General features: G+C 31.4%; 1 protein-coding gene across 2 annotated transcripts; it reads left to right on the top strand.

Annotated features, from left to right (window-relative positions):
* Nucleotides 1-229: 229 nt before the first annotated feature.
* LOC136413799 (putative ATP-dependent RNA helicase TDRD12) lies at nt 230-12838 on the top strand. 2 transcript variants are annotated; one of them, XM_066397507.1, is made up of 22 exons: nt 230-353; nt 403-557; nt 2353-2568; nt 2693-2936; nt 2995-3170; nt 3226-3433; nt 3766-3995; nt 4133-4376; nt 4629-4767; nt 5464-5848; nt 6084-6248; nt 6305-6509; nt 6850-7038; nt 7210-7364; nt 7867-7998; nt 8460-8958; nt 9021-9253; nt 9704-9951; nt 10038-10384; nt 10443-10718; nt 10977-11265; nt 11795-12838. In XM_066397507.1, exons 2-22 carry the CDS (start codon nt 405-407, stop codon nt 12135-12137), a joined length of 5076 nt encoding a protein of 1691 aa, XP_066253604.1. In that variant the 5' UTR covers nt 230-353; nt 403-404; the 3' UTR covers nt 12138-12838. The 2 variants fall into 2 exon arrangements, with proteins under 2 accessions (XP_066253604.1, XP_066253605.1); XM_066397508.1 differs by having other exon boundaries at nt 298-353; nt 396-557.
* Nucleotides 12839-13364: the final 526 nt, after the last annotated feature.

The raw sequence follows: 13364 nt of genomic DNA on the forward strand, positions 1-13364 counted from the left end.
ACACTTTTTTCTATCAAAGTTTGTTTTTTACGTTTAAACTTTGAGGTTAGAAATAGAAGTAAATGACATTTTTGAATGTTATCATGACATCAGGCGCCAGTTTTGTTCTAGTGCGAGTGCGCAATGAGTGTTTGTTGATAACAAAAATTTTCTTTCTCACTTTCGCACGTTCGTATAGACTCGGGCATCTCAAAGTTCGTCGCTACTTCTATTTTTGTTTGGAGTTCGAGATTCGTCTTAGTTTGATTTAAAATTTTATCGTGAAGCGGGATGAAACATGAATGTTAAAACTATTTAATTAATTTACCATCTTCGATTAGGACTTTCCCCAAGAGCATTCTATAATTCATAAGGTAATTTATATTTTATTCCTATTTGGTTTATCTGAAACTTAGGTTACAGAAATGGATATTGAGGTGCTCAACTTTATAGCACCTCATGTGTTTTATGTTACAACAGCCTCTAATGCTAAAGAAAGGGCTAATCTTTTAAATGAAATCTCTCTGAGAATTAAGAAGCACTGTCAAGGAATTTCAGATAGTGGATACCCTAATGAGGTATGTATCAAATCTAAAATATTTAAAATTTTCTCGATTGAAATAAAATCTGAGGTCTTGACTCGAGACGTGATACAAGTTTATATATTCACTACGCATATTGGATAATGCATTCTTATAAAGCAAAATTTATGAAGTATCACTTACTCAAAATTGAGGAATGAACAAACATTAATATACACTTGATCACTCTAAATTTTGAAAAACACACGGGTTCCATCCTTCTCTATCTGAAGCAAAAGATATAATTCTGATCTAGATTTAGAGTTAGAAAGACCTATTAATTTTTGAGCTGCCAAATAAAAAATAGTGTTTAAATAAGAAGTGTGTGTTTTAATTAATCAATATAACTGAATAATATACAGTGCATTTACTTAAGTTGAAATCATATGTATTGGGTTATGAGGATAAAAAGAAAACACACTAATTACTAATGATTTTCTATTTTCTGATATGCGCGGTCCGATAGATTTTAAAAGAGTGTCTTATTATATCAAGATGTAGAAAAAGAATGAATTTATCAAGCATCGTTCCAGACACCCATACATCGAACCTATGTGTTTATATATATATAATCCTAGAGGGACTAGACCAAACATATCTATCAAAAATAATTTATGTGTCTGATGGAAGTGATACTTTCATAAATTTTGCTTTATGAAAAAAAGCATTATCCAACAACATGGAAAACTTTTTTATTATTAATTTTACAAGAAAAAGGTTATTCTTTGTAAACAGTTTTGCATGGTCTTAAACCTAAAATGAAATCAGACGTCAAATTTTTGGAGTTATATACCATTTTTCTTAAAAACATGAATTTTGTCCAAGAAAATGTTACTGTTGTAAGTTTTAATAATGCTCTTTTGTCTCGTACTTATTAAAAGCATGATAACTTTTCGTTTCTTAATATGTTTTCATAATAATTGCGCAATTTAAAAAGGTAATTAATATATAATAATCATTTATTTTGCTAACAGGAAAAATAAAGAGTTAGTAGTGGGTATAACTATGTAGGATTATTTACTTTAGTTTTAAGTCATTCCAACAAACTTAGGATTTCAGATACAGCAGCCAGAATTGTTTCACTCATGATGGAAATTAGAATACTAATTTTTTTCAGATTAACAGCCAGCTCTTAGCTATGGAACTTCATTCAAAAAATTCTTCTCTAAATTTTCATCCCAATGAATCAAAAATATTGTTTGATGTGGGTCTGACTAGAAGTTCTCATTTTTTGCATGTGTTTCTTTCCTATTCCATATAACACGGTTAGGAAAAGTTAAAATTACTTTTCAATATTTAAAATTTTAGTCCTAAAGACTTAATTACAGGGCATCAAAACCCATTTATGCATTTGGAATTAGGAGACTTTAAAAACAACACCAAAAATAATAGTTTCGGAGGGTTGGAATTAGGAACAATATTTTCAATCATACTGTGAAGTGATCATAAAAAGTTGTGTTCTTTTAATTTCAAAATGTCAGCAATTTAACGTAAAAAAAGAGTTTTTTAAATCTAATTCATTTTTTTCTAGAATGAAAGTGAATGCCTAAATTCCCCACAAAATATATCCAGAAAATAATATTGAAAGCTCTAAAAATCAATTAAAGTCTCAACAAATCATGAGTACCAATTCTCAAATGGATATTATTCCTAGATTTATTTAAGTCTCTGTTTTATTTTATTTCTGTGATTAATAAACTTTGGACCTGCCAGATAAGAACAGGTTCAAATATACTATAATAATCCCAGTAAAAGAACCTATACATTGTCATTTATCTTTTTGATGTTATAGATTTTGGGGGTCTCTTACCAATCTGGATATGCGAGGGCACAAGTTGTTAGGAAGATCCCTGATAATGCCAAAAAAGATTATGTTTACTACTGTTGGTTGATTGATCATGCCACCTTAGTGAAAAGTTTTAAACTGTACAGGATACCAGAAGATATTCAAAAGATACCTACATCCTGTCAGGCAGCTAGTTTAAAAAATATTTGCTATTTACAAGAAGTAAGACAACATTTGCAATATCAATTTCACTAGTACACTTTATTCGTATTGATGAGTTTTAATCATAAGTTAAGCGATTTTTAAAAGTATACTGTTAAATCATAATTTCTTACCACTATTTCAGAAACTCCAAATTGGTATAGCTGGAAATGTTAAGCGTATCCCGACCGTGATCCCCACTTTAGGAGTCTTAAAATATGCCACAAATCTAATTTCTAATTACCAAAAGATAACATTCGAAGTAAATGAAACAGTTAACAATACTTTAATTGGTGAACTAATCATTCACAAGGAAGGACAAGTATTTCATCTGACTAAAGAGTTATGTGACAAAAATTTTTTGGATATTAATGAAACTCTTTTCGAAAGTAAATGTTTCTTACTTTATTTTTCAAAGCAGCAGTCTAAATGAACCTTTGATCGCAGGTATAAAATGCACAGGATTAGAGTATATTAAAACTCATATTAAGGGAATATTTCAAAGTGGTAAAGTGTTTAAGGCAAACCTATCGAATCTATCAGAGTCCCAGAACTCCTCATCATACAGTAAAAAAACCGATACTTTTTATTCAGATTTAGAGGAAATGGATGTGGGTAATTTTGTAAGTTTGCACTTTAATGTTTACCAGGTAGGTTTTATAGAATATCACCTTTCAGACCCCACTAGAAAATGGCAGACGACGAAATAAATTAAGTGAAGAACAATACTTAAACGTCAATGAAAGCGATACAGAGAAAAATTCAAGCAAATATATTCCTAGGGATGGAGAATTGGAATCTTCAACTACCCTTAATAAAAATTTAAGTGGTTGGGAAAAGCTTAGAGAGTATAAAAGGAAGAAGGCTGCCTCACAACATTCAAAAAGTAAATATATTTTTATCAAATATTTTTTAGTTTGCCTATACTACCACTACTTAAGGGATTCATTAAGTTTTATAACCTACCCCTGTTTCTCAAACTTTCGCAAAATTTGAACCCTGTCGCACAAAATTTTTGCCACCATATTTCACACTACTTGCACATTGCCTAGCAATGCCTACTACTGCCTAAGACACTGCTTAAACTTTGTACACCACTGTTGCTTCTGAAATTTCCCTTAATTTCCTATTAAAAACATGCAAATTTGCCAGCGTCTAATGCAAATATACACAGTGAAAGCATTACATTTTTGAATCTAAAAAGCCGATTTATTTCAGATGTGTCCAATTCTCCTTTTGCAAATATCACGTCTGAAAAGGATAGAGTTAAGAGGAAAATAATGTTGGTACCAGCCGGCATGGAGAGAACTACGGGTATAAAAAACAAATCACCAAATATTCGTCATTCTACGCCTATTACCCACAAGATATCTAATGGATCTGAAGTGGTGCCGAAAAATAGTGCTGCAGCAAAATCACGGACAGATGAAGATTGTCTTACAATGAAGGTAAAAGCTTTCATGAAATTTTACGCATACGTCAGTCGAAACTTCAACGAAGAGATCATCGTATGATTTCTAATGATGCATCACCCTAATCCGAGAATCTAATCAGAACTTTACACCCAAAATTATTATTTCATAAGGTTCCTAAAGTGTGCAATACGCTTACCAATGATCAGTTGTCTGTGGAAAAGGTACAGAGACTGTCGACTAAAGAAGAATCATTATCAGAATTATGTGAGCCTATTTATTCAAAGCATGAATTCTGGACAGATGTCACCGGCTGCACTTGTAGAAAATGTAGAAATGCCATTAACGAAGACGATTGGGACGCTCCTATCAAATTTGGTTTCACACATGAAACCGATAAAAACTGCAAGTCGAAAGGTGGGTTAATTACTTTCCCAATCAATGGACACAGCACCATAAGCGGTTGATGAACGTCAAACGCAGTCCAAATATAAGACAACAATGAATTTCAATTTGGAGTTTGAAATTTCTTTTTCTGACATCTGGAAAACTGAATAGTTTTTAGTCCCTCTAAATGGTTTAAAAGAATGCAGTTTTGATTAACAAATGACTGAAAGAGTTTTCGAAATCTATCTTTATGTATAAAACTCAAAATAGTTTTTATTTTAGGTCCCATTATAAAACCTTCGAGATTATTAAAGCCTGACGCTCCTGATAATACTAAAGAGCAATTTGACATATTGTCAATTAACTATAAGGGAATGTCTACGATGGAAAAAAAATTGTCTGGCAAAATTTTAGTGCATGGGTAAGTTTGGTTTTAATCTCACTATGAATTAATGGGCTAATGAATCCCAATAGCAATAATTTTGCCAAAAAAAATTATACAATATAAAACTTTACAAATAAAATAAGTTCAATGCTGATAGTTGCTCAAAATCTCGAAAACTTGATAAAATTCTAAAAACACCGTTCGATTGACAGTTTTGCAATATACGTTCATATACCGTGCTGTTCCGTGTGAGCCGAACGCGGGTAAAACCTGTCGAATTAACTAGCAGCAAATTTTCTTCTACTGCAATGTTCGAGTCTATCAACAATAGGCTTTTTTACTTCGAAAAAAGTGATACGATAAGGTTTTTCTCTGAATCGCCACGAAAAATTTATTCTAAAAATGCCGAACACTTATAGTATTTTCGAAAAAGTCCAAATCGTAAAATGGTATTGCCAAGGTCAGACCTATCGTCAAATCAGATAAACTTTTTCGGAAAGATTTGTGAAGGAAAATGATGCCAAACCTTTAGGCTAAATTCTTTTTATTGTTTTATTATTATTAGAATTTTGAATTAGGTTTTGTTTTATTATTTTTAGAATATAATTTTAGTTTTAATGTAGTCTATTTGTATTGTAATATTTTGTTTTATTGTAGTCTACTTATTCTGCCTTTGTTCAGCGTTCAAAAGTTTACAATATTTCCTCAAATTTGTTTTTATTTTCTTTACAGCGAATCAATACCAAATCCAACAAGAGACGTGTCGAAACTAAACATCCATCCCCAAATTCACAACAGCATGAACCAAACTAATTACAAAGAATCAAAAAGGATTCAGCTTTACGCATTTACATCGATCACACGCAACCAAAATGTTTTTATGGTAGGCGACAAAAAAACGGGGAAAACGATGGCTTATCTTCCGATATTAATATCATTTGTTATGGAGAAACAAGAGCGTTACAGTCAATTACTTAAAATAGGAGGGGGTCCTTTAATTATCATTTTATGCAGCAACTCAATGAAATGTGAGGAGGTGTATTGGTCAGCAAAGATGATCATGAGTAAGCACCAGAAGAAATGTATGCTGATTACGTACCCAGAACATGGGAATACTGTAAGTATAAGTGCGCATCGAATTCACAAAATGTCCTTATATTCACAGAACAAGATGATTACAGTTTTACGGCAAATCTGACCGATTATGATGATCAACAGATGTAATGATTTTTTTTTCAAGCCAAAAATTACAATTATTGTTATTCTCATTTATCGTGGCCTGGGTTCCGTAGAGAAAATATGCCCTGTACTAACTTATTTAAATGTCCTAAGTCTTTGGTGTTATCTTTTAGGACAACATTGATATACTCATCACTATGCCGAGTATTTTATCGACAATGATAATCAATCGAGCAATTAATTTAAAACTACTGTGCCATTTAGTTCTTGAAGATGCCGATGTTATTTTGAAGCAACATAATGAACTTGTAATGAAAATGTTAAATTTGGGCGATCAGGTTTGGTTTTGTATTTTAATATATAACATTTCATTCATTAATGTAAAATTCTATAGATTTTGAGTCGTCGAAATTGCCCTAAGTCGATACAATTGATTTTGTGCGCTCAACACTGGTCTGCGGAAATTGAAAATTTAGCCCTAAACCTAAACAAAATACCCTTAATTTGTATAGCCGATCATTTAGAATCTGCCTTGTATGGAAAAATGAAGTTTGTGATTCAGTTTTTGGATACCAGCTGCAAAACGCAAAACCTTCTAAGTAAGTAGGTGATGCGAATATCTTCAATATTTTAACATATATTTGTCGAGTAAATTAAAAGGTTGTTATATTATATTACATCGCAGGGCAATTAATTGTGATTAATTTCGCATTTTTTAGTTTTTTGCTTTAACTAATAATTCCCTCTTACACACAAAACTAACCTGAACTAATAATTCCCTCTTACATACTAATCATCATAGTATATTTAGAAATGTTCAAATGGCTTGATGCCATTTGAACTTTGTTTAAAAACTTCAATTTAAGTTATAACATAACAATTTGGTAACATAAGTGTATTTTTTGCTTCAAATTAAATTTACTGTAACATTTTTTCTAGAAATGTTAAAAGACTGGTATAAGTTCAGAAAATCAGTAATAATTTGCGATCAGAACGAGTTGGAGGAAATACAAACGTTTTTAACGTTGAACGGTATAGAATTTACCTCTTTTATGGACGAGATACAGGAAGAAGATATTCTGTATTTGGAAACTGTATGGAGTAAATCTCCAGAAGGAATGTATTCGGGTAAGCTTCGATTATTCTATCCAAAATCTTGTTTAATGTTTATTTAAAAATTTAAAACCTATATATCTAAATAACATTTGACCCAACAGTATGTTCATATTCTTTTTATAAATTTCTCATAAGTTTTAATCTTAAGCAAGTAATTAAATCACATCATACTTTTTTTTTAAGTATTAATATGTACTGATGACATTTATAACATACTGACTATCACAAGTGCCCATCTCCTTATCCATTATTCATTACCACATAATTGGTCTCAGTTCAAAAGGCGATTTAGCTGTCTCCTGGAAAATGTTCCCTCCCCACTTGAAGATAAAGATAAGGTAAGTTGCAATTCGTTCCTACTATTAAATTGATCATTTCTCTTGAATAATTAATATTGGTATATTCACAAAACTAAAGAAAAAGAAACGGTTTTTCAAATTACTTATATTTTGATTTATGTCCAGTTCCTAAGTCTCCCGTTTTCCAGAGGTTCAATTCTCCAAATTCATGGATTTTTAATGGTAAACTCTGACGTTTATACTTTCGACGTTATTCGAATTCAAATTTCAAGAATTAATCTCTAGTATTTATTCAAGTTCATCTCTTGATCTAAGACTCATTTGCGACATAGCTTGTTACACTGGGCCAATACAAGGTGTTTTTGTTGAGTGTTTCTTGTTTCATTTAATATCCTTAATTTTTTTCTTGCGTGTAGTAAATTTGAATCTCTTTACATGTTCCGGAAGTTAATGAACACTCACATTAACCGGAATTGGCAGCAGTGTGAAATTTTTCCTTCAATATTGTTTGTGTTTATATTTCATTTCTCTTCTTTTTTAGCAAAAATCCGAGATTAGCAGTTATGTATTTATAGATGAAAGCTGTAAACAATACATGTCTAAATTTTGTAATTTTGTCAAAATCTCCGGATTGGAAAAGGGACTTCCGGAGAAACTTAAAGCATTCTTCAAGGTAAAATCACATGGAATTAACAATTTGAAGTCATCCTCTGTTAAGAATTAAACTACATTGCGTTTTTTTAACACGTAACATAGGGTGTTACATATTCAAGTATGAGCTGGCAAAAATACCTAAAAAGCCTTCATTTAAGGTAATGTTTTACTGGAAATGGAGATAATTTAGAACAAGTAATATATTAGTTGCAGTATTAGCACTTATTATTGTAGTTAGGCATCTGATATCACTTAGTTTTATTATGCTGTTATGAAAAAATTTTAGTTAGTTTTTGTTAGATATGAGGATCATGTAGAATGTAATTTGAAGGATATTTGTAATATTTGCGAGCTTATTAGCTTAATCACTAAATCTTATAAATTAGATAGTGCTGTGAAAACATTACAGGGAAATTTCTAATGATGAGTAACAGTTTTATGATCTTCTTAGTTTTTTTGTTGAATGCTTGATATTTTCAGGTAGTATCATCAAATGTCGAACGTGAGCGTGTCAAAAAACGAATAGAAATCTGCCCAACTCTTCGAGTCATCGGTAAATGCGAAGCCATAGATTGCGAGAAGAGACATATCTTAGATCAGAAACTTGACAAAAGCGTTAACATCCTGCCGCAAAATGGGATAATTAAATTCAAAATTCTCACCATGACAGATGCAGCTAGTTGTTCCATTAGGCTTTTAGAACAATTTGATTTAAACGGTGTCAGCATACGCAAATATGAAGATAAAAATGAGGAAATTAATGACATGCTAGCTATGAATATTGATTACAAATTAGCCAATAATCCGAAGCCAATGCATATTTATTTACTTTACGAGGACGAACGGTACTTCAGATGCAAAGTTATTGAACGCGGAGAAGACTTGTTAGTATATCTAATTGATAGAGGAATTTATCGTAAGGCCACCGTGAAGGAACTGTATCAAATGCCAGAGAATATTAAGTCAATTCCCTCAGAATGTAAGGATTAAATTTTATGTCGCCATTTTGAATTACAATTTTAATATAGTTTTGATGTTTAGGTTATGAGGCTTATTTAGCCAATATTATTCCACCCTTCGAAGATACGCGGTTTTGTAAAATGGCTCACTTAAAGGCGCAATTTTTGGTCGACAGTAATTGTCCCAATGCAGTTATGATGGCAACAGTAGTTTTACAATTAGGGGATAACATTTGGATTGACGACGTTTATGAATATCGTGATATGTACGACAAGAGTTTGCCAGCTATGGGGTTACAGTTAACTAAAAAATTGGTAAGTCGCCCGAAAAGTACCATTAATTTGACTGCACATTTATTCCCAATTTTTAAGTTAGTTTCTTTTACGGGTTTTTTAGCTAAACAATAACTACTGTCTCTTAACATGTTTCATGACACTATAGGTTCTACTGCATAAATGTAAATACTTTTTCACGACGTTGCCTACAAAACGTGTGCCTTTTGACAAGCAAATTATGTGGTCAAAACATTTTTCATAGCTCTAGTTTTGAAGATATAGGAAGAGATATTTTTCAAAATTATTCATTTTGAAAGCCCCTAGTATTTTTTTATTTCCAAATGCATGAATATAAATAGATAATTCTTTTAATAGATTAGAATTTAATACATTATTCTTTCAATAAAATGTAAAGCTATCCAACTTTTTACAAATTGCGTGTATTCTAATTAAAGCAATAGATGCTAATCAACGTATGCAATTTTTCAGATCGAACAAGGAATAGCCATTAGTAGCAACGTTCCACTTCATAACCTTTACGCTTTATGTAACAAAGCCGAAATAGAGTTACCTGAGTACAGCCTTTCAAGGTCTAATATAAAACAAGTAGCCAAAGAGCAGAGTCAAGTAAAACCACATTGGGCCTTTTTAGATGATAATTTAATTCATGAAGTTACGTTTACTTTTGCTATCAGTCCTGATGACTTTTATGTCAGACAAAATAAATTTAGTCAACAGTAAGTGTGTTTAATTATATGCGATATCTCATAGTAAGAGTTTTATCTTTTTATAATTAGCTAAAAGAAATGATTGTTATTTTCAGACTCTGTCAACTGGAACAAGATATACAAAAAGCTGTTGTAAAGCCGTTTTATCCAACATTCCAAGATTCTGAAGTGTTCAACTGTTGTTTAGTTAGAGACACAGTAGAGAATAAATACGTGCGAGGAATGATCTTAAATATATCTAATGGTAAAGCGGAAATTTTATGCGTAGATTATGGAGATGTGATCAACGAAGATGTCGCATCTTTAAAGCACATCTCCAATGAAATGATTTCAAAATTGCCTTTTCAAAGTATTCAATGCTCCATGTACGGGATTACGTCGATTAAAGATCAATGGAGTGATTCAGCTACTGATTTACTCTATACAATGGCCTTTAAAGAAGGTACATATATTACACATAATGAAATTGAACTTTAAGTGTAGATAAATCTTTATTGTAGGTTTGGACTTGAGGCCTCTATTTATTAAAGTAGTTTCAAAGCAAGACAATAATATAGTACAAAAACAATATTCTTATTCCATTATTATGAAAGATAGTTTGGGACATCATGCGTTAGTTAACAAATTGCTGATCGACTATGGGTTTGCTCGTGGTGATGAAATACCGAACTTTGATTTGCCCGAAGTGAAAACTAACGGTGATGATCTTAATGATGAGATTATTGAAGAAGTTAAACGATCTGATCTTAACGATGATTTCAATACTGAAGATGAAGGCGAGTAAATCATTCATTATGATTATTTATTCTTAGAACTATGCCGTTCTCGTAACGACTTGTTACAACAACTTTTTCTTCTTCTGTCATATCTTAATAAATAAACTTTGATATCTTTGTAAGTCTATTTGCTTATCTATTCGATTAATAAATAGCAATGAAGAGCTCCAAGGATTATAATTTAGTGCTTTAATTATTGTTTTAATATGTACAATATCTTACATACGATTACATATCTTACATTGATTGCTTCAACAGAATTTGAAGATATGTACGATAATTTCGATCTTGAAATTATTGATATGGAAGGATTCTTGAAGAATATGAATATACCCGTAAAGGCAGCGGAAAGCTCTCGTAAAGAAGAAGTTACTGCTGGTCAAGGACTAAGAGATTTACCACCCATTAAGGCGGCACCAGCCGTCGACTATTTGACTCCTGAAGTTTCCTGGTCGCAAACTGACAATGTGATAAAATTGAACATAAAAATCTCTGATGTAGTTCATGCCAAAATGGTGGTCAAACATGGCAGAAGTTTCCAGTTTAGGTAAGATTTCACGTCAAAAACCCATATCACAGTTCGTTGAATTTAATCTTCTTGGGTGAAATTTATAAAAATATGGAGATGTTGGTTTTCTGCCTCAGCACAAGGTACTGGAAAACGGTACTGTTATTCGTAAGTGATCGAATAAACTCAAAATATTACAGAATAGTTTAAAAATCAAAAGTTGACATCTCTTCTTATTATACGAAAGATCGTATTGTTTTCTAATTTACTGTTAACTGTTACTGTCTAATACTGTTGAATTAATTACAAACCAACTGTAAAATATTTTTAATAAGCTCAATCTGATGGTACCGTTGTCGTTTTTGTAAATATTCCGACAAAAATATTTTTCATGAGCTTGGCATCAGATCTAAAACATTTTTTTTTTACTGAAAGACGTTAAGTGCTAGAAAAGTACAGCAATTTTAAAGAAAATAATGTTTTATTAGTCTTAATAAGAAAAAAATTGCAAATTTGGCTTAAGAGAATTTCAAAAATTGATAAAAATATTTATTATTTTAAATTTTAGTACGGAAAAGAACGATAAAAAATATCGCCTTAATTTTTTCCTATACGGAAAAGTAGGAAGCACCGTCCAACACACAATCTTAGGGGCTCAAATACGAGTCACGTTAAAGAAATCAAATGCCGAAATGTGGCCCAGGCTACTTTTCAGTCAGGAGAAGATACGGAAACTTTATTATGATGTAACGACTCTTAAAGTGGACGATGATAATGGCAAGCGGAAACGAGTTATGGAGTTAAATATCAGCGACTCAAGCTCGGAAGATGGTGATAATAATGATGCGATGTATGTCGCATGCTCCGATTTAGATTCGGAATATGATTGTGATCAACCTGATGAGGAGTAAAATTAAAATATTAGAGAACCAATAGAAGTTAGATGTTAAGTAATTCACTTCATATTTGTTTGTAATATGTCCTAGTTTTAAGGTATGTTGTTAAAACTTATCAGTATTAGACACCTTTTCACTGATATTGGACAGGTAGCAGATTTTTGCAGCAATTTATCTATAATTTATCACCCAAAAATTGACTATAACTTTCTTACTACTAATAGTAGTTATTTACGGTTAAAGGCATAATCCTTCTTTCGGTCCGGGGTATATATAAAGTTTTACACAGAAATTATATTTTTTTAATCTTCTACCTGGAATTAGAATATTATACCTAGTTATTTAATTAAAGGCAGTTAAAAAAGTAGCAGGCGTTATTATTACTTTACAACTCGTTACGTTACCAAGAGCGACGAGCGTTTCTGTAAAGATATAACAATGTCCACTGGTAGTAAACTCATTGTTTTCGCGATGAAAACTAAGATGTAAACGAATAGTTTTGATACATTTGTACGTAAAAAATACGTTATATGAATAGTTTTTTAACATTTATATAATTTTTATGCAATCTCTTGCTAGTTAACTGTGCATGCTGAAAATACCCGTAAGGACACTGAAAAATCCATTTTTTCCCTAAACGTACGACAAAATGATATTTTCTGGATTTGTTAGTTTTATATATCTTAGTAGTAGTCACATTTCATTCAGTTTTATAGACCCTACTATAGTAGGTGTCATACTTTCTTTTTAATACGTAACTTTATTTTTCTAAATATCAATTTATTGAGCTAAGAATGTTTTAAGTTTTTTGTATTATTTTTTTAAACAAAAATGTATTTCTAATGCAAGCATTGTGTACATTTAATTTAAATACTTGACCACTTTTGTATTGTAAGTGTTGGTAGTAGACTAAAGGATCGCTCTCATACTTGGAAGTGCACATTTCTGCTCTTCCAAAAAAACAGCGTTTTTTCTGATTGATTTTTGAAATATTTGAGGAGGTCATAGACAAATTGACCCTTTGAAGGAACTGTCGTTGATAGAATGCAGAATTAGAATGCTACTGACATGTAATATATCCTATACCAGATGATTCTTGACATGACTACATAACAATCATGCCTTCTGTGGTTTATGCAGTTTGTTTCCAATTTTAACCAACAAACAAAACGGTGTAAAAGTCTCACCACAAATCCGAAATAACATAAAAATTTTATCTACCGACTGAAAATACTGTAATCC

Source organism: Euwallacea similis, chromosome 15 (genome assembly GCF_039881205.1).
Source record: "Euwallacea similis isolate ESF13 chromosome 15, ESF131.1, whole genome shotgun sequence".
Classification (NCBI taxonomy): domain Eukaryota; kingdom Metazoa; phylum Arthropoda; class Insecta; order Coleoptera; family Curculionidae; genus Euwallacea; species Euwallacea similis.